This window comes from Oncorhynchus mykiss, chromosome 17, assembly GCF_013265735.2.
Source record: "Oncorhynchus mykiss isolate Arlee chromosome 17, USDA_OmykA_1.1, whole genome shotgun sequence".
NCBI lineage: Eukaryota > Metazoa > Chordata > Actinopteri > Salmoniformes > Salmonidae > Oncorhynchus > Oncorhynchus mykiss.
This window is the reverse complement of record NC_048581.1, coordinates 50,282,683-50,303,760: the sequence shown is the minus strand read 5'-3', so window position 1 is coordinate 50,303,760 and position 21,078 is coordinate 50,282,683. Positions and strand designations below refer to the sequence as shown.

The following is a 21,078-nucleotide window of genomic DNA, read 5'->3' as shown; positions in this document are numbered from 1 at the left end:
CAAAAAAGTAAAGGGAACACTTAAACAACACAATGTAACTCCAAGTCAATCACACTTCTGTGAAATCAAACTGTCCACTTAGGAAGCAACACTGATTGACAATAAATTTCACATGCTGTTGTGCAAATGGAATAGACAACAGGTGGAAATTATAGGCAATTTGCAAGACACCCCCAATAAAGGAGTGGTTCTGCAGGTGGTGACCACAGACCACTTCTCAGTTCCTATGCTTCCTGGCTGATGTTTTGGTCACTTTTGAATGCTGGTGGTGCTTTCACTCTAGTGGTAGCATGAGACTGAGTCTACAACCCACACAAATTCTTGAGAAATTGCTCTTTGCTAAGAAGCTATTTTTGTGTCTTTTTCACGATTTTAATTACAAACAATCACAGTAAGGTAGTTAATTGTTACCCAGAAATTAGTTGATATTGAGATTTTAAAAAGTCTGCATTGTAGTCAAGTTTAATATTTGGTCCCATATTCCTAGCATGCAATGACTACATCAACCTTGTGACTCTACAAACTTGTTGGATGCATTTTCAGTTTGTTTTGGTTGTTTCAGATTATGTTGTTCCTAATAGAAATGAATTGTAAATAATATTTTCATTTTGTAGTCACTAGTAAATAAGAATGTTTCTTAACACTTCTACATTAATGTGGCTGCTTCCGTGAGAAAGTTAGATGCACGATATTTATGGCTAACTTTCTTTCACGATTTATTCATGATTATCCATAATCATGGTAGCATCCACATTAATGTAGAAGTGTTCAGAAACGTATTCTATTCTTATTTACAATAAATGACTCCAAAATGACACACTACATGATTGACCTTTCATTTCTATTGAGCACAACACAATCTGAAAAACAACCAAAACAAACTGCAAATGCATCCAGCAGTCATTGTGTGCTTGGAATATGGGATCAAATACTAAACTTTAGACAACATTTTATACACTAAGTGAATTTGTCCAAAATATTAGTGACTCCTTCAAATGGGTGGATTACATAAAGCTCTTTCATTTCTAAATGCTAAAACGGATATGTATGAAATAAACCCTAAAATAAAAGGTGACTTACTGTCCTCTCGCTTAATATACATTTATTTTTTATTTTTTTTTGTAATTTTAACCCTGATTTTTCTCATCGGACTCAGGAGGCGAAGGTCGAGTCATGCGTCCTCCGAAGCATGACCCGCCAAACTGTGCTTCTTAACACCTGCTCGCTTAACCCAGAAACCAGCCGCACCAATGTGTCGGCGGAAACACCATTCAACTGATGACGTAGTCAGCCTGTAGGTACCCGGCCTGCCACAAGGAGTCACTAGAGCACAATGATCTTTGTAAAGCCCCCCACCCCCCCGGCCAAACCTAACCCTGATCGACACTCAGCCAATTGTGTGCTGACCTATGGGACTCCTGGGATCGAACCCGACGCTATAGTGATGCGGCAACACTGCGATGCAAGGCCAATATAAAACATTTGATCTCATATCCAAAATGCTGGAATTTAGAGCCAAATTAAAAGTTTGCTTCAATGTGTGTGTGTGTGTGTGGTTTTACGTTTTAGAAGTGTCTTTAGATAGTTTAGTCTTTCAACTGATCCATTTCTATCTATCTTCTCCAGCCTGCCTACGTGTTGCAGATATTCCCACCATGTGAGTTTTCAGAGAGCCACCTATCCCGGCTAGCCCCTGACCTCCTCAACCGGATCTCCAATATCTCCCCTCACCTCATGATTGTCATCACCTCCGTTTAAGGACCCCCTCCCCCAGCAGGAAAAGGGAACCACCTCTTTTCTTCAGTGGACGTACTTAACATTGAGCCTCAGGAACCAAGAGGAATGGCAGGATCTTTGCTCCTGGAGACACTGGGAACATGTAGGAATAACGTCCTATTGGAACTTTTACCTTTTCCATATCAACTATTTTTTTTCTTTTTTTTTTTTGGTCACTCCTGGTATTTTTGTCCTTCTCAAAAGAGCGAGCTCAGGGATGGACCAGACCAGAGCCCTATGTGTCCATTCTTATTGGACTTTTTTTTTCTTTTTTTTTTTCTGCTGTCTTTGTATTTATTGGGGAGTTTTATTTTTACGTAGGGAGATACTTTGATGAAAAGAATGAGTGACTAACTGTGTGGCCTTTTTTTTCTTCATCTTTTTAATGGTTCATTTTTCAATTCTTCATAAGAAAGGATCATAGGTCATTGTACAACAATGGCAAAAATAGACATTTCAACATGTATTTAAACAAACGTCATTTTTCAGCCTATCCCATAGAGGAGAAAGAATTAACCTCAAAATACTATTAGGGCACCCTAATAGGGTCATGTCTCAAATGGCTCCCTACTCCTCATATAGTGCACTACTTAGGGCCCTGGTCAAAAGTAGTACACAAAGGAAATATGGTGCCATTTGGGACTCAGATCTTGTAGAGAGGACAGTGTCAGCCTAACAAACCCCTTTGATTCCACCAGCTCTACTGTTCCATTTTCTCTCTACTCAAACCAGACGAGGCTCTTCCCTTCCACCTGTTTCAGCATTATACGAGCAACAGTGGGATTAAAGAGTTTTTGGAATACTGGACTCTGTAAATATTTTAAATATTTAAAACGGACTAAATGGAACTTGAGATGACTTGACACCAAGAGACTTCCAACCAACCGTGGAAATACAAGATGGTGAGGTGGGATTGTTGGGGTTGTAAGGAAGGACGCAGATGAAACCCCTTGATTTCGTGGAGTAAATGCTTCTAATACAGCAGGTTGGCAAACTCTCGTGTGGAGTTTGCTGAGGGCACATCACATTTTGTTACTCCAATAAAAAAACAATCCAGAAAACTTGAACATTAAATGAGCTCTTTTATTTCATCTGGATGTCTGTCATTGTTGTTTCTCTTTGAGATGCTGTCTGTTTGAAATAAATGTTTGAACATAATCTGTATTCTGTTACGGTTCAGTAAAGGCCTACTTATGTAACATATTGATTGATACAGGATGTTGGGTTAGGGGATTTCCCTTCACATTGTCAAGTATTTGGAAATGAATTCCATTATTAATGGAAGGTTCTATAGTTCAATAGCATTTAATCACTGACACAGTCTGAGGGGTTATTGTTGCATAAGTGACACAGGCCAAGTCCTTACACGCACCCTTGGCTTTCACACCACTTAAAGTCCAATAAACTACAGTGCACCACATCACATCAAGGTTTGTTTTAATGAAAAATGGCATTGCAAAAAAAAACAAATTGCAAATTAGCTGCTTCCATTCATGCAATGACAATTTAGGTTTTCAACAGGGATTACATTTATGAAGTCTCACTGTAGGTGAAACAAGTCTTGACATATTAAAGCAAAGTACATGTTAATATTTGATTGATTGGTCATTGACCTTAAGTCAAATTCAGTTTAAAACAGCATTTGAGGAAGCTTTATTGGGCTAGAATTATACATTAACAATTTACCAACATGGATACTAATCACGATGGTAAAAAAAAAAAAAAGTACTAGTAGCTAAATATTAAAATTGTCAGTCATTCACGTAGTAACATGGATGTCAATTGTAGATTCTACAATTAAATGTCACCCAATATGTTTTTGTGTATAATTTAGTACTACTAAAGAGTGTGTATCCACCTGTTTGTGTTCAGGGAGTACTCGTGTGTGGGATTGTGTTCGTGTGTGACATTTCTTACAAAGACAATTATACATTAATGTTTCAAATCTACACTAGAACCAAACAGAGCTACCAGCTGGTTCTCATATTGGGAAATGTTCCTCTTCATAATCTCCTTACAGGAACCCAGCAAACGCTCAAATGCCTGAATGTCTATTACTGCAAAAGAGAGGTGAGGGAGAGAAAGAGGGGGTGTCAAGTAAAATTATTTAAAAGGCTATTGATCTACTGTGCCTGTATTTATAGTGTCCTTGTGTAGGAGTGCTGATCTGGTCCCCCCTTTTATTCATTATCATTTAAAAGACTAGATCAGCACTCCCGAGACTACTCTGAGGCGCTATGAGCCCGATTCAGACTTAGGAAATGTATTCCTTTCCTATGCATGTCTCAGTAGTTGGTATTCAGATGCATAGCTGCCTAATGCTTTGCAGACATGGTTCCCTTCACGTGCGCTGAATACATTTAATTAAACCGCTGAAAACCCTCTCACTTGCTGGGTTTTTAGTACGCTTAATTCAAATTTTCTCAACAGACTCGTTACAATATATGGAAAGAACAGTTCAGAATGTAAATACACGCATATTTGTCTACTTTTCAGCACCAATTGATACATTTAAAAATACTCTGATCTTGTATATTATTTAAGGTTAGGAAAGGATTTATGAATTATAAAAAATCAAAATATATTTTAGAGAGCCTTTTCACAAAATATATTGGTTTATCAAAAATACAGTGGTTTGATTTAACCTGGAAGTTGCCATATTCAAATCGTTCAATCCATGAAACATCGGAAGGTAAGAAAAATGTACAATGGGTTGACCTGAACTTGACCAGTTGCCCTATAATCCTCCCCTAATAATCCTCACTAATTATGGAACTGTGGTGTCCGCCAAGGCTCCAGGTTCAAACTGCTAAGTATGGTCTGCATTCCACAATGATTCAAATAGGTTACATGTTCCAAATTAATGCAAAGCTTGTAATACGTTAGCCTAATATGATCCACTACTACTCAAAATCATGTTTTTTTATGAAATTGGATGATATTTAGATGAAAGTATGAAAAATGATTGTTGCTTCTACATGGATAAAGTTTGATCATAAAGTTACTGTTCCCCCATGTCAAAAGTTTGGATTCAGGAGGCGGGATTATTTTAATACACCAATGGTAACATGATATTCTCCGCCTTGTAACCAACATCAGAGAAGGCATGTTTGCGGAGGGGCGGGCATGGTTTATATAGCTACTCTACAGTGGCCAAAATTTGACTGTATGGTATCAGCAAATATAATTAAAAGTTTTCACTATTCATCTATGGCAAAGAAACACTATACAGTTGAAGTCGGAAGTCTACGTACACTTTAGCCAAATACATTTAAACTCAGTTTCACAAATCCTGACATTTAATCCAAGTAAAAATTCCCTGTTTTAGGTCAGTTAGGATTACCACTTTATTTTAAGAATGTGAAATGTCAGAATAATAGTAGAGAGAATGATTTATTTCAGCTTTTATTTCGTAAATCACATTCCCAGTGGGTCAGAAGGTTACATATACTCAATTAGTATTTGGTAGGATTGCCTTTAAATTGTTTAATTTGGGTCAAATGTTTCGGGTAGCCTTCCACAAGCTTCCCACAATAAATTGGGTAAATTTTGTCCTATTCCTCCTGACAGAGCTGGTGTAACTGAGTCAGGTTTGTAGGCCTCCTTGCTCGCACAAGCATTTCAGTTCTGCCCACAAATGTTCTATAGGTGTGAGGTCAGGGCTTTGTGATGGCCACTCCAATACCTTGACTTTGTTGTCCTTAAGCCATTTTGCCACAACTGTGGAAGTATGCTTGGGGTCATTGTCCATTTGGAAGACCCATTTGCGACCAAGCTTTAACTTCCTGACTGATGTCTTGAGATATTGCTTCAATATATCCACATAATTTTCCTACCTCATGATGCCATCTATTTTGTGAAGTGCACTAGTCCCTCCTGCAGTAAAGCACCCCCACAAGATGATGCTGCCACCCCCGTGCTTCACGGTTGGGATGGTGTCCTTCAGCTTGCAAGCCTCCCCATTTTCCTCTAAACATAACGATGGTCATTATGGCCAATTTATGGCCTATTTTTGTTTCATCAAACCAGAGGACATTTCTCCATGTGCAGTTGCAAACCGTAGTCTGGCTTTTTTATGGCGGTTTTTGAGCAGTGGCTTCTTCCTTGCTGAGCGGCCTTTCAGATTATGTCAATTTGGACTCGTTTTACTGTGGATATAGATACTTTTGTACCTGTTTCCTCCAGCATCTTCACAAGGTCCTTTGCTGTTGTTCTGGGATTGATTTGCACTTTTCGTACCAAAGTGCGTTCATCTCTAGGAAACAAAACGCGTCTCCTTCCTGAGCGGTATGACGGCTGCGTGGTCCCATGGTGTTTATACTTGCATACTATTGTTTGTACAGATGAACGTGGTACCTTCAGGCGTTTGGAAATTGCTCCCAAGGATGAACCAGACTTATGGAGGTGTACAATGTGTTTTCTGAGGTCTTGGCTGATTTCTTTTGATTTACCCATGATGTCAAGCAAAGAGTTAATGAGTTTGAAGGTAGGCCTTGAAATACGTCCACAGGTACACCTCCAATTGTCATACTTGAGTAAAAGTAAAGATACCTTAATAGAAAATGACTCAAGTAAAAGTCACCCAGAAAAATACTACTTGAGTAAACGTATACAAGTCGTTGGTTTTAAATATACTTAAGTATCAAAAGTAAATGAAATTGCTCGAATGTACTTAAGTATCAAAATAAAAGTTGAAACCATTTCCGATTCCTTATATTAAGCAAACCAGACGCACAATTATTTTTATATTTTTTATTGACGGATAGCCAGGGGCACACAACAATTTACGGTCCAAACACTTAAAAGACACACCCTATCCCCTCAGCCCTCAAATTAAGTGAACACTTCTGATGACGTTTGACCGAGTATACACTTGCGGGGCGAGGGAGGCAGGAATGATTTTTAATGGTCCATCCTTGGCCGGAAATTCGTCACTCGTTCATCCCGCGATGATTGTGTTTTCAGCCACCGCCACAGTCAATTATGATTGCATATCTACTTATATTAAAAATATAATTATTAATATACGCCTACTGTATGATAGCTAGCAAATTAATTAGCTAACTAACGTTTGCCTGCCTAGCTGTAACTTCTGAAGGACATTTTTTTTATCACTACATTTTCCAAAAGATACCCAAACAAAAATATATTTACTTTTTACGAGACCTGTTTGTGCTGTCATGTGCATTAGTAGCTCAATTTCTAAATTATTTGCATTAGTTTTTACTTGCACTTGTATGTTGACTTCTCCATTGATGTTGTTTTGAAGTTTTCCTTGACTTTTCTTAGCCGATGTACAATCGTCACGAATTGAATTATGGAGATTATACAGTCGCAAAACCGACTACAAACGAGGGCTGAGGGCCTTACATTGCAAACTTCCCTTGCTTGGCTAATCATTTGGACCCCCCCTCCAAGATGGAAACGGGGATTCCCCCAAGGGCATAGAATAAGTAAATTGCTCAACCTTATTCATATGCTTCAGTTGAAACATTGAAACAATGAAACATTGCACATAAAGGTGGTGGAATTATGAGGGAATTAAATCAAGGTCAGAATACGGCCTATCTGTAGACACACCTCCTTCACACCTTCATTTCTTAGATCTCCACCCCAGATGGAATAGCGGGGTGAATAGCATGCTATTCTCATTCTTAAGAACAAGGTCAGAATACTTGTAGAGAGAAAGGTGCATAGAAAGGGATTTCCGTTTCATTTACGCATGAATACAGTCCATGGTCTATTCATTTTGGACTGCTTTAGACAGACAGAGAGAATGACCATGAATATCATTTTTCACGACTGAAGAGTAATGATTTGTATGTGTGCACATACAACGTACCCAAGCACTTGGTAACTCCCATGGCGTAGACGGAGGCTGCGCGTGGTTTGTTGGCGACCAGAGCCAGCTCTCCAAAGTATTGGCCCCTAGAGCAGCGTGCAATCTCCACCTCTGCATTACCCTGCTGCCCTGCCTTAGTCTAGGTAGGGAGACGTAGACATGATGATGATACTGATGTAACCGACTCCATAACTCTTTAACAATTACAGTTATCCGTTCCTTATCTACCACCCAGCCTGATACATTTATTTTACTAGCTGCAAAAGCAGGAAAGTACCACGTTCCAAAGAAGCTACACATACAATACATACAGTGCCTTGCAGCAGGTACCCACAGCAAACTCATTATTTATACAGTAGATCTAACACACTTCCTGGGGAAGGGGGAAAAACATGTACACCTACTTTGCTTATTATCATGATCTTCACCTCCCCAGACTCCACAATATAGAAGCAATCTGCCTTATCCCCCTAAGAGTGCAGAAATGCAGTGGAATCGGCAGTGATACAGTACGAAGTAAAGAAGAATTGTTATCAAATATAAAAAAAATTACTGTAAAAGTCGACAATACCTGTGTTAAGATGCACTCCCCATCACTGAACACTCTCATTCCCACGACATCAACAATCTTCATCCTCTCAGAGAGCTGAGGAAGAGCAAGATGAGGACAGACGATGGTGTGATAAAAGTATACATTGATCTTTACATGCATTCTGAGAGGAAAGATAGTTTACAATGGATTCTGTGTGTGCAATTTGATTCATTATCTTATGGTGTCCTTTGAAACAAACTGCACAGTACACTTTTATTGTGAAGCACTTTAAGATGCTGTGGTCAAATGAAACAGACCTCGAGAGACTTTAGAAGGGGTACACACTCAATGAAGGCTTCGTACATCTTCCTCTTCTTGGCATTGTTTTTCACTATGAGTCTATGAAATGTGGCCCGATCCTAAAACGTACACATACCGGTTACTCATCTTTCACTGAAAAAACCCCACACATGTATAAAGTAGGATTGTTCGGTCTCTTACTGTGACTCACCAGTCCCCACAGTGCCCCCTCCTGGTTGGCCATGATGGTGGCAGCACGTGGGGTGTTGTACATGAGCGCCAGCTCCCCAAAACTTCCCTTGTTGTCATACTTCCCCACACATTTCCCAACTCCGTCAATCAGCACAATAATATCATACACGCCCCTACAACACACAGAGGTACACAAGACATCAGAGCAATCAGAGGACATCACATTCACATTAGTGTTGGTCAGTGCTGTTGAAGATTAGGGAGGACATATTTATTTTATGAGCATGGCCTTATTTCTATTACAGCATGCATATTGGATGACTGATATTCCCTTCACACAGCTCAATGTAAAATCGATGGGTTTCGGCTACTACACGATACTCGCATTTGTCATATACCCATCACCAGGTTGCTAAAACCTAGCATGCAAATGAAAGTTTATAACATAGTTGTACAGGTCAAGAGACAAATTGTAGTAATCAAGGTGACAGACAGTGACACATTCAATACCGCCTTGCATACTCTTGCCTGTATTTAGCTGATGATCTGGGGTGTAAGCATTAGTCCAAAATGAGAGTTTCTATTTTACAAATTCAGGTAGGTCCCTCCCCGCTTCGTTCTCTTTACTTCTGTTTAAGAAACATTTTGCAACAAAAACCTCTCGAAGCCAAACTTTCATACCATAACCACTAACCGCTACACAGCCTACATTGTTGTCACCATATCAACGTTATAGTCAACAAACTAGAGCTACTGCGTTTGTAAACCCACAAGCCAATTAATGCATACAATCACGCAATACAGTGCACAGCAAGCAGTTTAGCAGTTACACAGGCAGTGGCAATACATTTTGTAAAACCGAAAGCTTATCTTGTCTTGAAAGAGTTGCAATGTTGGATAGCCTTAGTCAGCTAGCTAACATAAATAGCGTTCATCTCTGTTTGAGTCAGGTTGTGAGTAGGCTAAATTAGCTGCATTAGTTAAGTAGGTAAAAGGTAAACTAAGAAGAAAACCATTACAACGAAATATAGCTAGCTCTCTCTCTCTGCTGCTTCTTCTTAATTGTTGAAGAAATTAATTTGTCAAAACTGCTCAACTATTGTCGTTCTCTCTCTTTGAGTCAACTACTCAACACACCACACTGTTTGGCAATGAAGGTCTACAGTAGCCTCAAAAGCACACTCTAGGGTAGCACCATGGTGTAGCCGGAGGTAAGCTATTTTCTGTCCTTCTCTGGGTACATTGACTCCATCCAATCAGAGGATCAGAGAATAAATCTAGTAATATAGTAATCTAGCATTGCAGTGCTAGCTAGCTGGAGCTTATGCTTTCAGTACTAGATTCATTCTCTGATCCTCTGACTCGATGGAGTCAATGTACCCAGAGGAGGACAGAAAATAGCTTACCTCCGGCTACACCGTGGTGCTACCCCAGAGTGTGCTTTTGAGGCTACTGTAGACCTTCAACAGAGTTTTAATCAGTTATTTGGTGACGTGATTTTAAAAAATGATTGCTTTTTTTGTTTCACCATTTGTTTTCTTTCTGAAATTCACTGAGGATGGTCCTCCCCTTCCTCCTCCGAGGAGCCTCCACTGATTCAAATAATTAGGCCTAATGCCTCTCACACAGAAAAAAAGATAGATTCAACACACACACACCTCTCTATGACATAGAAGTTGTCTCCGTCATCCCCCTGGTCTATAATGTGCTCCTGTGGTTTGACCAACACCTCAAACATGCCATCCAGCACCTCTGAGAACTGCTCCTGAAAGAGAGAAACAACACTCATACATTAGTGTGTGTGTGTGTGTGTGTGTGTGTGTGTGTGTGTGTGTGTGTGTGTGTGTGTATGTGTGAGAGAGAGAGAGAGAGAGAGAGAGAGAGAGAGAGAGAGAGAGAGAGAGAGAGAGAGAGAGAGAGAGAGAGAGAGAGAGAGAGAAAAAAACTGGGTCACCCAGCAACAAGCATCACACAATTATACTGCTGAACAAAAAAAAATTCAACGATTCTACTGAGTTATAGTTCATATCAGGAAATCAGTCAATTGAGATGATTTCATTAGGCGCAGCCATACAGTATGTGGGCCTGGGAGGGTATAGGCTCACCCACTTGGGAGCCAGGCCCACCCACTGGGGAGCAAGGCAGAGAAATTAACATTAAATTCTCTGGCAACAGCTCTGGTGGACATTCCTGCTGTCAGCATGCCAATTGCACACTCCCTCAAATCTTGAGACATCTGTGGAATTGTGTTGTGTGACAAAACTGCACATTTTCGAGTGGCTTTTTATTGTCCCCAGCACCCGGAGCGCCAAGTCTAGGTCCAAGAGGCTTCTAAACAGCTTCTACCCCCAAGCCATAAGACTCCTGAACATCTAATCAAATGACTACCCAGACTATTTGCATTGCCTCCTGCCCCCTTTTCTACGCTGCTGCTACTCTCTTTTATTATCTATGCATAGTCATTTTAATAACTCTACCTACATGTACATATTACCTCAATTACCTCGACACCGGTGCCCCTGCACATGGACTCTGTACTGATACCCCCTGTATATAGCCCCGCTATTGTTATTTACTGCTGCTCTTTAATTATTTGCTGTTCTTATCTCTTAAAACGGCATTGCTTGTTAGGGGCTTGTAAGTAAGCATTTCAATGTAAGGTTCTATTCGGCTCGTGTGACAAACACAATTTGATTTGAAGGTGCACCTGTGTAATGATTATGCTGTTTAATCAGCTTCTTGATATGCCACACCTGTCAGGTGGATGGATTATCTTAGCAAAGGAGAATTGCTCACTAACAGGGATGTCAACAAATGTGTGCATAGAATTTGAGAGAAATAAGCTTTTTTGTGCAAATGGAAAAGGTTTGGGATCTTTTATTTCAGCTCATGAAACATGGGAGCAACACTTTACATGTTACGTTTCTATCTTTGTTCAGTATAAATCAATACAAACTCCAATGTGTTAGGATGACTATTAAGAGGGTGTTTGTTTAATTCATAACCGAACATAAGATAAAATAACTCGAACAGGAAGATTAACTGTATTTCCTCTAAACTTAGAAGTAACTCTCAATACCTGAAGACAGAGGCTTGAATACAATACTTTACCTGGTCGAGGGTTTTAAACAGTAATATATCTCGGCAGGCGTCCTGGAGTCTGCGACGCTGCTCATCTGATTTGGGGTGTACCACCCTTGGCTCAAAGTCATCATCCTCATCATCGTCTGGGTTGTAGGCCTCCGCACACACTGGAAGGGAAAAACACTATGACACACACTGGGGACAAACAAATACTCCCAAAGGGAATGTTGTGACTGTAACACACAAGTGAGAGACAGAAATAAGATTCTTCATACACTGTATATAATGGATGCAAAACCCAATGATGAGGCTCACCAGATACTCTGCGACTGTATTTATTTGGGGTGGGAGGTGGCACTAGAGAAAGAGAGAGATGTTTCAGTGCTAGAAATTAAGTTGGTTCCACTGAACATCAATATTAGTTGTTCTTATGAATCATTTGACACACTTTAGCTTACACCCAATTATTTTGTACCCCTTTTTTGTGATATCCAATTGGTAGTTACAGTCTTGTCCCATCGCTGCAACTCCCTTATGAACTCGGGAGAGCCGAAGGTCAAGAGCCATGCGTCCTCCGAAACACGAACCTGCCAAGCCGCACTGCTTTTTGACACACTGCTCGCTTAACCTGGAAGCCAGCCGCACCAATGTGTTGGAGGAAACACCATCCAGCTGGCGACCGGAAGTCAGCTTGCAGGCACCCAGTCCACCACAAGGAGTCACTAGAGCGCGATGAGACAAGGAAATGCCGCCCAAACCCTCCCCTAACCCGGACGACACTGGGCCAATTGTGCGGCGCCTCCTGGGTTTCCAGGTCGGCTGTGACGCAGTCTGGGATCAAACCCAGGTCTGTAGTGAAGCCTAAAGCACCGCAATGCAGTGCTTAGACAGCTGCGCCACTCGGGAGGCCAAGCTTACACTCAATTCTGTCTAAATATAGTTACATAGATACATCCAACAGTAAATGTGTAGGGTAGGGGATGGTACTACTACCATGCCTGATACATTCTCTTATTTTCTCCCTTAACCATTTTTGTCAGAGTACAGCAGCTGATTTATGAAAAGAGGTTGAGACACCCTCAAACAAACGTTCATTATCTCATGTTGCTTTAAATAGGCTACTGAATAATGAAATAAATCAGGACAAATAGCTATTCAGTAGGCTAATACCCCAGTAGCATCCTATCATCTGATAACCTCTGGCAATGGAAGAGAAAATCATATGACTACAGGGGCCCTCACGTTACAATGAGAACCCATTCAACTGGCATGCAGATTTATTAAAAAAGGACTTCATAGTATTATCGAATAGAGACTAATATCATGAGATAATGATTCATTATGCATTCTGTGCGCTTATTTATGTAGCCTATTACGTGCGCAAGTGGGAGCGAGTAAAAAGTTATAACAGAAATAAAGAACATGGGAAATTATTGAAATATATTTAAGAATCAAATCATGAAGATTGTAAAATAGAGATGCAAAATGTCACTCACTATAGTCATCAGAGTCCTCATCTTCATCTGATTCAAACGAATTACTATCAAAAGCCACCCCCTTTCGAGCAGAATTGACCGGGCTGTCTTTAGCATGTTGGTCGTGTTTTCGGCACTCTTGAAGACGCGTGAAATATTGGATTGCGAATTCAACCAAATCTGTCGGTCTCTGCCGTAGTACCTCCACAGTGTATCCTTGCAGCATGTCCTTCAAACCAACAGGTATCTCGATGCTCATCATAGAACTATGGTAGCCTATAATGATCTTTGACAAGTTAAAAATACAAATTTGAGTAAAACAATCTGCCTAATCCATAACAATAGGCAAAAAAAACAAAAAAACTATCACATAACTATAATAATCAATAATTTCCAAGACCAGGGATTTGTCAAACTTAGCCCAGGCCTAGTCATAAAGTATGCTAAATAGCATAAGTAGTGCAAATACAATAGAATTTGAATATAACCTTCAGTGTCGGTCCAATATAAAATGCATTCCCTGATATCCAATGTTGCCAAGGCTATGTGAGAATAAAGAGCTAGATCAATGATCAGCGGCCACGGCAAATATCAAAGTATAGGCAAACATAAATACATTTACTAAAACTACCAATGGCAGCTATCAAAACAGATTAAATTGGTTACAATTTACCGACCTCCTTGCAATGTAGCCTTTCGAATATTAGTTATGGTCTGACATTATGCATATTTTGCGAAATGCGCACAGCGCGGTTCTGCCCATTTTAATCCACTCCCAGTCCGCGTCTACTGGTTAATTGACGGGTCTACGGGTTTCCGCATTTAGACTAGAAGCAGCGTATCGGAAAGTATTGACCGGGCGTACTAGGCTATGTCACAACTTTTCAGATCAAAATGTCATTCATGCCTGTCTAGGCCTATTGTGTATCAGACCTTGACCCGAGGTGCTCAGTAAATATATAGTTATACACGTGTAATAAGATGTTCTAATTGGAAATTAGAAGTAGATCATGATTTCATTGTATTTATTTATTTATTTACATACATAATGACACATACAAACATGAGACAATGGCCCAATGATGGTTCTCCATGTTGTGGCATAAGTTACATCTGCAACAACCTTGGAGAAAAGTATTATTCATTAATTCATTAATAAATCTACTATCAATTTCCAACTCAGTGATTTGGTTACTGGATCACAGTTTGGAATGAGACTATTCAGGGATGTTTTAATGTACTGGTATGTTTTAAAAGCCATATGTTTTGTGTTTAAACACACACGCAGAGACACACAACAGAGAGACACACGCACACACACGGCATACTAACACACATTATACGCACCCTGTGAAAATGTACCTATTCCCTGATATGCAGACTCACTGAGTAAGTAAAGGCACATGTTCAATTCACAAATGTTCTAATTAAAAACACACAAAAAACTAAACAAATGCAAGTAAAACACCAAGGAGTGAGAACAATGTGTGCGTTCCCCCCCTCTGTCCACCTCTACAATGTGTGCGTCTTTCTCAGTCCGTATGCCAGTCAGACGTTCAATGTGTACCTCTGCGTAAGTGTATGTATGTGAGTACTGTCGGTCTCCACTGTGTTAGTGAGTTCTGTCTCTGACGTCTACGCCTGGGGCTTGGACAGGGATCACAGACCGGGTGCTGCCCAGTTCAGGAACTTCATGGCCATTTCAAACCCAAGGAAACAAGCCTAAGGGGAGAATAGATCAATGTGGTCATTAACTGACTTCATGAAAAGTGTAACATTTCTACAGGCAAGGGGTGAGTGTATTATGACTGTAGAATGCAGGTGATTTCAAAGTTTTGTGCACTAAACCATACTGTTTATGATATGATATGCTGGGATTAAGTGGTAATAGGAGATCAGTGAGTATGGTGGACGTAGCATGTGTGAGTACCATCTCTGACTGGCCGGTGAGTGTGATGAGTTAAACAGACTGTATGTGCTGTATGTGAGTAGAGCGTGTGTACTCACTGCATTGGCAGGGAAAGCTCTGAGCATGACAGCGGTGAAGCCTTTGTACAGAGAGGCCACGCCCTCCTCCCTCAGTAGCTCTCGTAGAACATCCCGGAAACCATTAGGGTACTTCCCTTCAGGGGCTGGGAGGAGAGAGAGAGAGGGCTCCAGTCATACTATGGTGTTTTACACAGTACACTTAAGGCTTCCCAACCCAAAACAGTTCTGAAGAGTGTGTACATATACAGAATTATGACATTTTGTGAAGTTTTTGTTCACTTTGAACTTCGGTGAGTTTTTTTGTTTGTTCGGCTGTCCGGTCACACAATTTGTTTTCTGGAGGCAAGTCGAAGTTCAGAGCCCAAAATCCACACCAGATTTCTTGACTTATCTTAGATTCATTCGGACTATTTTGAGGAAGTGTATACCGTCTACGGCGTTTCAAAATGGACAAACAGTAATATTGCCGCTTTTTTCCCTCGTTTTTCAAGCGAAGGTCTTTTAAGGGAGTATGCGAGCGCACTCGTTCGGTCAGGCTAGCCGGGTTTGGGCTAGGCGCCAGCCGAACTGAAAAACGCCAACGTCTTTAGTCACTCTGCTACTCTAAACCAAACAGACAGTACGGTTGGTAAGCTATATACTGTATACTACAGTTAGAAAAAAGACAACACAAGACATCAGGGTTGAGGTTATTTCGATTTCAATTCAGGAAGTAAATTGAATTTCTAATTCTGCTTCAATTTTTCCACAATGATTTTCTATGAGGAAAATGTAAAAATGGAATTGTAATTTCAGTTTACTTCCGGAATTGACTGAATTGACCCCAACCTGGTAAGAAATACATATTACACAGTATTTACACCAAAAATGGGGCTTAGTCAGAAACGCCAAAGACACACCTGTCTGGAAGCGAGACTTGAGTACATCAGGGGGAATGGCCACGGCCCAGTTAAAGATTCCTGCCATCCCTCCAGCGAATAGAACACTAGGAACACTCAGCTCATTGGGGCTGTGGAACAACCAATCACCAATTCATTACAAACAATACACACATGCCATGACATAAAGACATTACACAGCACACAAACAATAACACAGATAAACAGCTGTAAAATATATTTTGTGGGGACAAAGACACACGTGCTTAGGGTTTCAATTGCATACACACACAGTAAACACACATTCACCTCTTGCCCTCTGGTGTGAGGAGGCGCTTCAACCACTCATAGGTCATGAAATACATCCCACTGGCTGGCACGTCTGAGAAACAAAGTAAGAAACTGTCAGAATTACTGGCAAAAACTCAGTTGTGTCTTAATTATACAATCACTACTGAACACAAGTATCTAGATAAAGAGTTAGATATCAGAGACACGGGTATAAGACTTACACTGAGTGTACAAAACATTAGGAACATGACAGACTGACCAGGTGAAAGTTATGATCCCTTACTGATGTCACTTGTTAAATCCACTACAATCAGTGTAGATGAAGGGGAGGAAACTGGTTAAAGAAGGATTTTAAAGAGTTCAATTGAGACATGGATTGTGTATGTGTGCCATTCAGAGGGTAAACGGACAAGACAAAATATTTAAGTGCCTTTGAACGGGGTATGGTAGTAGGTGTCAGGCGCACTGGTTTGAGTGTGTCAAGAACTGCAACGTTGCTGGGTTCACGCTCAACAGTTTCCTGTGTGTCAAGAATGGTCCACCATCAAAAGGACATCAAGCAAACTCGACACAACTGTGGGAAGCATTGGAGTCCACACGGGCCAGCATCCCTGTGGAACGCTTTCGGCATCTTGTAGAGTCCGTGCCCCGACTAATTGAGGCTGTTCTGAGGGCAAAAAGGGGGGTGCAACTCAATATTAGGAAAGTGTTCCTAATGTTTGTACACTCAGTGAATATTCAGTCAGGAAGTACCTCTCATGAGGGTGAGAGCAGTGCCTCTGTAGATTCCCCTGATCCCACTCTCTTTGTACAGCTGCTTCACACAGTCCATGGGCCCAGCATACTTCACCTCCCCTTTGGCCGCCTGGATCTGTACACACATAACATGTAATGTAACCAACTAGGTTGGAACCCTGGGTCTTCTTCATGCCACAAGACTGTGTTAGCCCAGGGAACGTAAGTCTTCCGGTCTATGGCAAGGCTCCTTATCACGTGAGTGCGGTTCACTGAAACGCATCTCCTTTGACCTCAGCCTGTTATCCAAAACCCAGTTAACCTAATCCTTGTTAACCTACGTTCAGTTCTGTAAGTGCGTCGCTCACCTGTAGGAGACACTTGATACGTTCTCCAGGGGCCATGATGGCTGTGGTGAACACGCCTGACAGCATGCCGGCAGCAAACAGCTGTGGATACCTGAGCGGGACAGCGGATGGTAATGCACAACACACACACACAAGCATACATCCGCCCGCACACAATTTCACCATACAAAAAAAAAAAATGGGGAAGACACTCTACTATGGAACAATCACCTACGTAAGGACATCGTCAGGGGTTTTCTGTTGTAGTTTCTTGCCCAGGCCAAAGCCGAAGAAGCAGACAGCGAACATGGGTGTGACTCCAATGATAGGGGCTGCCATGCCTTTGTACAGGCCTTTGAACCCCTGTTGTAGAGAACATGACAGAGAGAAGGAATGAATAAAAGAGAGAGCAAAGTGTGGTGAACAAAGAAATACATTGAATGGAAAACCAAAAAGACATACACCTACTATCACCCACCTCTTTGGCAAGGGTCTGTTTGAAACAATCAAAAGTGCCTCTATACAGGGGGCTCTCGCCAGGGCCGGGCACAGGCATGGTCTGAATGCGCACCTAAGAGAGAGGATATGAACAGACTCACCCTATTGGCCTACACACATGACATTACTTATGTATAGATTGATGTATATATTTATATAAGTACCAGTCAAAAGTTTGGACACACCTACTCATTCAAGTGTTTTTCTCTCTTTTGACTATTTTCTACATTGTAGAATAATAGTGAAGACATCAAAACTATGATATGACACAAAGAATCATATAGTAACAACAAAAGTGTTAAACAAATCAAAATATATTTTAGATTCTTCAAAGTAGCCACCCTTTGCACACTCTTGGCATTCTCTCAACCAGCTTCATGAAGAATGCTTTTCCAACAGTCTTCAAGGAGTTCCCACATATGCTGAGCACTTGTTGGCTGCTTTTCATTCACTCTGCGGTCCAACTCATCCCAAACCATCTCAATTTGGTTGAAGTCGGGTGATTGTGGAGGCCAGGACATCTGATGCAGCACTCCATCACTCTCCTTCTTGGTCAAATAGCCCTTACACAGCCTGGAAGTGTGTTGGGTCATTGTCCTGTTGAAAAACAAATGATAGTCCCAATAAGACCAAACCAGATGGGATGGCGTATCGCTGCAGATTGCTGTGGTAGCCATGCTGGTTAAGTGTGGCTTGAATTCCGAATAAATCACAGACAGTGTCACCAGAAAAACACCCCCACACCATCACACCCCCTCTTCCATGCTTCACGGTGGGAACCACACATAGATAATCCGTTCACCTACTCTGCGTCTCACAAAGACACGGTGGTTGGAACCAAAAATCTCAAATTTGGACTCATCAGACCAAAGGACAGAGTTCCACAGGTCTAATGTTCATTGCTCGTGTTTCTTGGCCCAAGCGTGTCTCTTTCTTTTTGGTGTCCTTTAGTAGTGGTTTCTTTGCAGCAATTCGATCATGAAGGCTTGATTCACACAGTCTCCTCTGAAAAGTTGATGTTGAGATGCGTCTGTTAATTGAACTCTGTGAAGCATTTATTGTGTTGCTACAATCTGAGGTGCATTTAAATCTAATGAACGTATCCTCTGCAGCAGAGGTAACTCTGGGTCTTTCTGTCGTGTGCCGGTCCTCATGAGAGCCAGTTTCACCATAGCGCTTGAAATGTTCTGGATTGACTGACCTTCACGTCTTAAAGTAATGATGGACTGTTATTTCTCTTTGATTATTTGAGCTGTTCTTGCCATAATATGGACTTGGTCTTTTACCAAATAGGGCTATCTTCTGTTTACCACCTCTATCTTGTCACAACACAACTGATTGGCTCAAATGCATTATGGAAAGAAATTCCACAAATTAACTTTTAACAAGGCACACCTGTTAATTGAAATGCATTACAGGTGACTACCTCATGAAGCTGGTTAAAAGAATGCCAAGTGTGTGCAAAGCTGTCATCTGTGATCTCCGCATGTGTGGTTCCCACCGTGAAGCACGGAGGAGGTGGTATGATGGTACGATATGCCATTCCATCTGGTTTGCGCTTAGTGGGACTATCATTTGTTTTTCCAACAGGACAATGACCCAAAACACACCTCCAGGCTGTGTAAGGGCTATTTGACCAAGAAAAGTGATGGAGTGCTGCATCAGATCACATGACCTCAACCCTCATGAAGCTAGTTGAGAAAATGGCAAGAGTGTGCAAAGCTGTCATCAAGACAAAGGGTGGCTACTTTGAAGAATCTAAAATATATTTGAATTTGTTTAGCACTTTTTTGGTTACTACACGATTCCATACGTGTTATTTCATAGTTTTGATGCCTTCACTATAATTCTAAAATGTAGAAAATAGCAAAAATAAAAACCCTGGAATGTTTTGTTTAATTAACCTTTTCAAATTGTACAAGCATATATGGGAGTTGGTTTACACATTTAAAATGCATATTAAGCACATACCAAGCACACAGGATAAAAAATAATTACTGAAAATAAATAAACCTTTTACAATGTGTATTTCTTACTTCCTATAAGTGGCTCATGCGATAATACATCTATACTGACAGGTCAGTCACTGTCATACGGTTAATGTTGTGCGATATGACAGAAATTGACATAGGTCAAAGGTCTAATGTTACACTCGACCTCGCTCATTGGGTTAACTGACAGTCCCTTGAAAATGTCAGTTCTATCAAATGTAAAGAGCCACGACACTCACATCCAATAACCAACCAGAAATCTGTAAAGATACATGTTAAGTGATTACTTTGCTGAATTCTACGTGCAGCAAAACGCAATTAAAGTTAGGCTCATGAGGCAAGATATTATTAACAGCTAGCTAGATGAGGAATGAGCTATTTTGAGAAATAAATAATTACTTTTATGGTATCAAGTGGATGTCCAGCGAAGACCAAGCAGACACCCCCAAAGCCCCCAGCAAAGAAGTTCTTCCCTGGACTTATCGCCTGCTGTTTAGACATGGTTCTGTTCAAGAAAAGACAGCTAACGAGAAAAGAAAAACGCAAAATGTTGCGTTGTTACGATCCGTAACAAGTTGGGAAAATAACTATCTACCTAACAGGTTAACCCTGTGTCACCACTATCGGTTCAAATGAAAGGTATATTTCTTGACAGCCACCGTCGTGTCATCCAATGTGGACCTTTCACCCAGATATATGCCCGGACCGAATTGTCTGTTACACAATTGCTTTGGTTCCTCTTCATTTAGTGTCCGACCTTCTTCTTTGATGAGGTTTAACGGTGGTTGGCATCCAATAAATGTTGCATTACCGCCACCTACTAGACTGGGGTATAACTCCCTAATACTTTGCTTTAAATAAATAAATACCCTACCATCTAACACTAAACTCACCAAAAATAAATAAATACCATACTCCACTATTTAAATCTATTTAGCCCAGGCCAACAGCCTGAATGGATGGGACACCACCACTTAACACACCATGTAACTCTTCTCACGTCAAATCTCGCACACCCAAATACCTCTCTGCAGCTGCCACCAAAATCTCTATTTTCCATGACTTACGTTCCATCCCTGCAGTACAGTTGATAACCATTGCTATAAATGCCAAAAATCCAATCTTACTGAAACATATATCACTTGTTG

At 40.8% G+C, this 21,078-nt stretch overlaps 3 protein-coding genes across 9 annotated transcripts in view; 1 reads left to right on the top strand and 2 right to left on the bottom strand.

The window, feature by feature from the left end:
* The window catches only part of LOC110494951 (msx2-interacting protein), a 31,475-nt gene extending 28,637 nt beyond the window's left edge, over window positions 1-2,838 (top strand). For 4 of the 7 annotated variants that reach the window (XM_036948166.1, XM_036948167.1, XM_036948168.1 and 1 more), the window contains one exon: window positions 1,627-1,819. In XM_036948166.1, the coding sequence (XP_036804061.1) occupies window positions 1,627-1,758 (132 nt within the window). In that variant the 3' untranslated portion in view covers window positions 1,759-1,819. Of the gene's footprint in view, window positions 1-1,626 lie in introns of all 7 variants that reach the window. The other 3 variants (XM_036948169.1, XM_036948165.1, XM_036948164.1) reach the window with 1 other exon arrangement.
* prkar2ab (protein kinase, cAMP-dependent, regulatory, type II, alpha, B) lies at window positions 1,943-13,483 on the bottom strand. Its single transcript, XM_021570324.2, has 10 exons — window positions 13,223-13,483; window positions 12,042-12,083; window positions 11,754-11,893; window positions 10,301-10,407; window positions 8,662-8,815; window positions 8,468-8,569; window positions 8,190-8,264; window positions 8,023-8,088; window positions 7,619-7,757; window positions 1,943-3,833 (listed from the first exon to the last, which is right to left on the bottom strand). The coding sequence occupies exons 1-10, from the start codon at window positions 13,461-13,463 to the stop codon at window positions 3,709-3,711; spliced, it is 1,191 nt and encodes a 396-aa protein (XP_021425999.2). The 5' UTR covers window positions 13,464-13,483; the 3' UTR covers window positions 1,943-3,708.
* Window positions 13,484-14,211: 728 nt separating this feature from the next.
* On the bottom strand, window positions 14,212-20,664 carry slc25a20 (solute carrier family 25 member 20). Its single transcript, XM_021570329.2, has 9 exons — window positions 20,330-20,664; window positions 17,920-18,012; window positions 17,677-17,804; window positions 17,463-17,553; window positions 17,113-17,230; window positions 16,378-16,450; window positions 16,090-16,199; window positions 15,209-15,333; window positions 14,212-14,923 (listed from the first exon to the last, which is right to left on the bottom strand). Exons 1-9 carry the CDS (start codon window positions 20,429-20,431, stop codon window positions 14,861-14,863), a joined length of 903 nt encoding a protein of 300 aa, XP_021426004.1. The 5' UTR covers window positions 20,432-20,664; the 3' UTR covers window positions 14,212-14,860.
* Between the last annotated feature and the right edge of the window lie 414 nt (window positions 20,665-21,078).

Excerpts from the sequence above, each read along its gene's own strand:
- prkar2ab (XM_021570324.2), bottom strand. The coding sequence starts at position 13,463 with ATGATGAGCATCGAGATACCTGTTGGTTTGAAGGACATGCTGCAAGGA. Across the intron at positions 8,816-10,300 it reads AACTTCTATGTCATAGAGAG|GGGCGTGTATGATATTATTG; the intron begins GTGTGTGTGTGT and ends TGTGTGTTGTAG. Across the intron at positions 8,089-8,189 it reads GGGAGTGCATCTTAACACAG|GGGGATAAGGCAGATTGCTT; the intron begins GTATTGTCGACT and ends CTGCACTCTTAG.
- slc25a20 (XM_021570329.2), bottom strand. The coding sequence starts at position 20,431 with ATGTCTAAACAGCAGGCGATAAGTCCAGGGAAGAACTTCTTTGCTGGG. Across the intron at positions 16,200-16,377 it reads CTCACACCAGAGGGCAAGAG|CCCCAATGAGCTGAGTGTTC; the intron begins GTGAATGTGTGT and ends GTTGTTCCACAG. Across the intron at positions 15,334-16,089 it reads CAAGTCTCGCTTCCAGACAG|CCCCTGAAGGGAAGTACCCT; the intron begins GTGTGTCTTTGG and ends CTCTCCTCCCAG.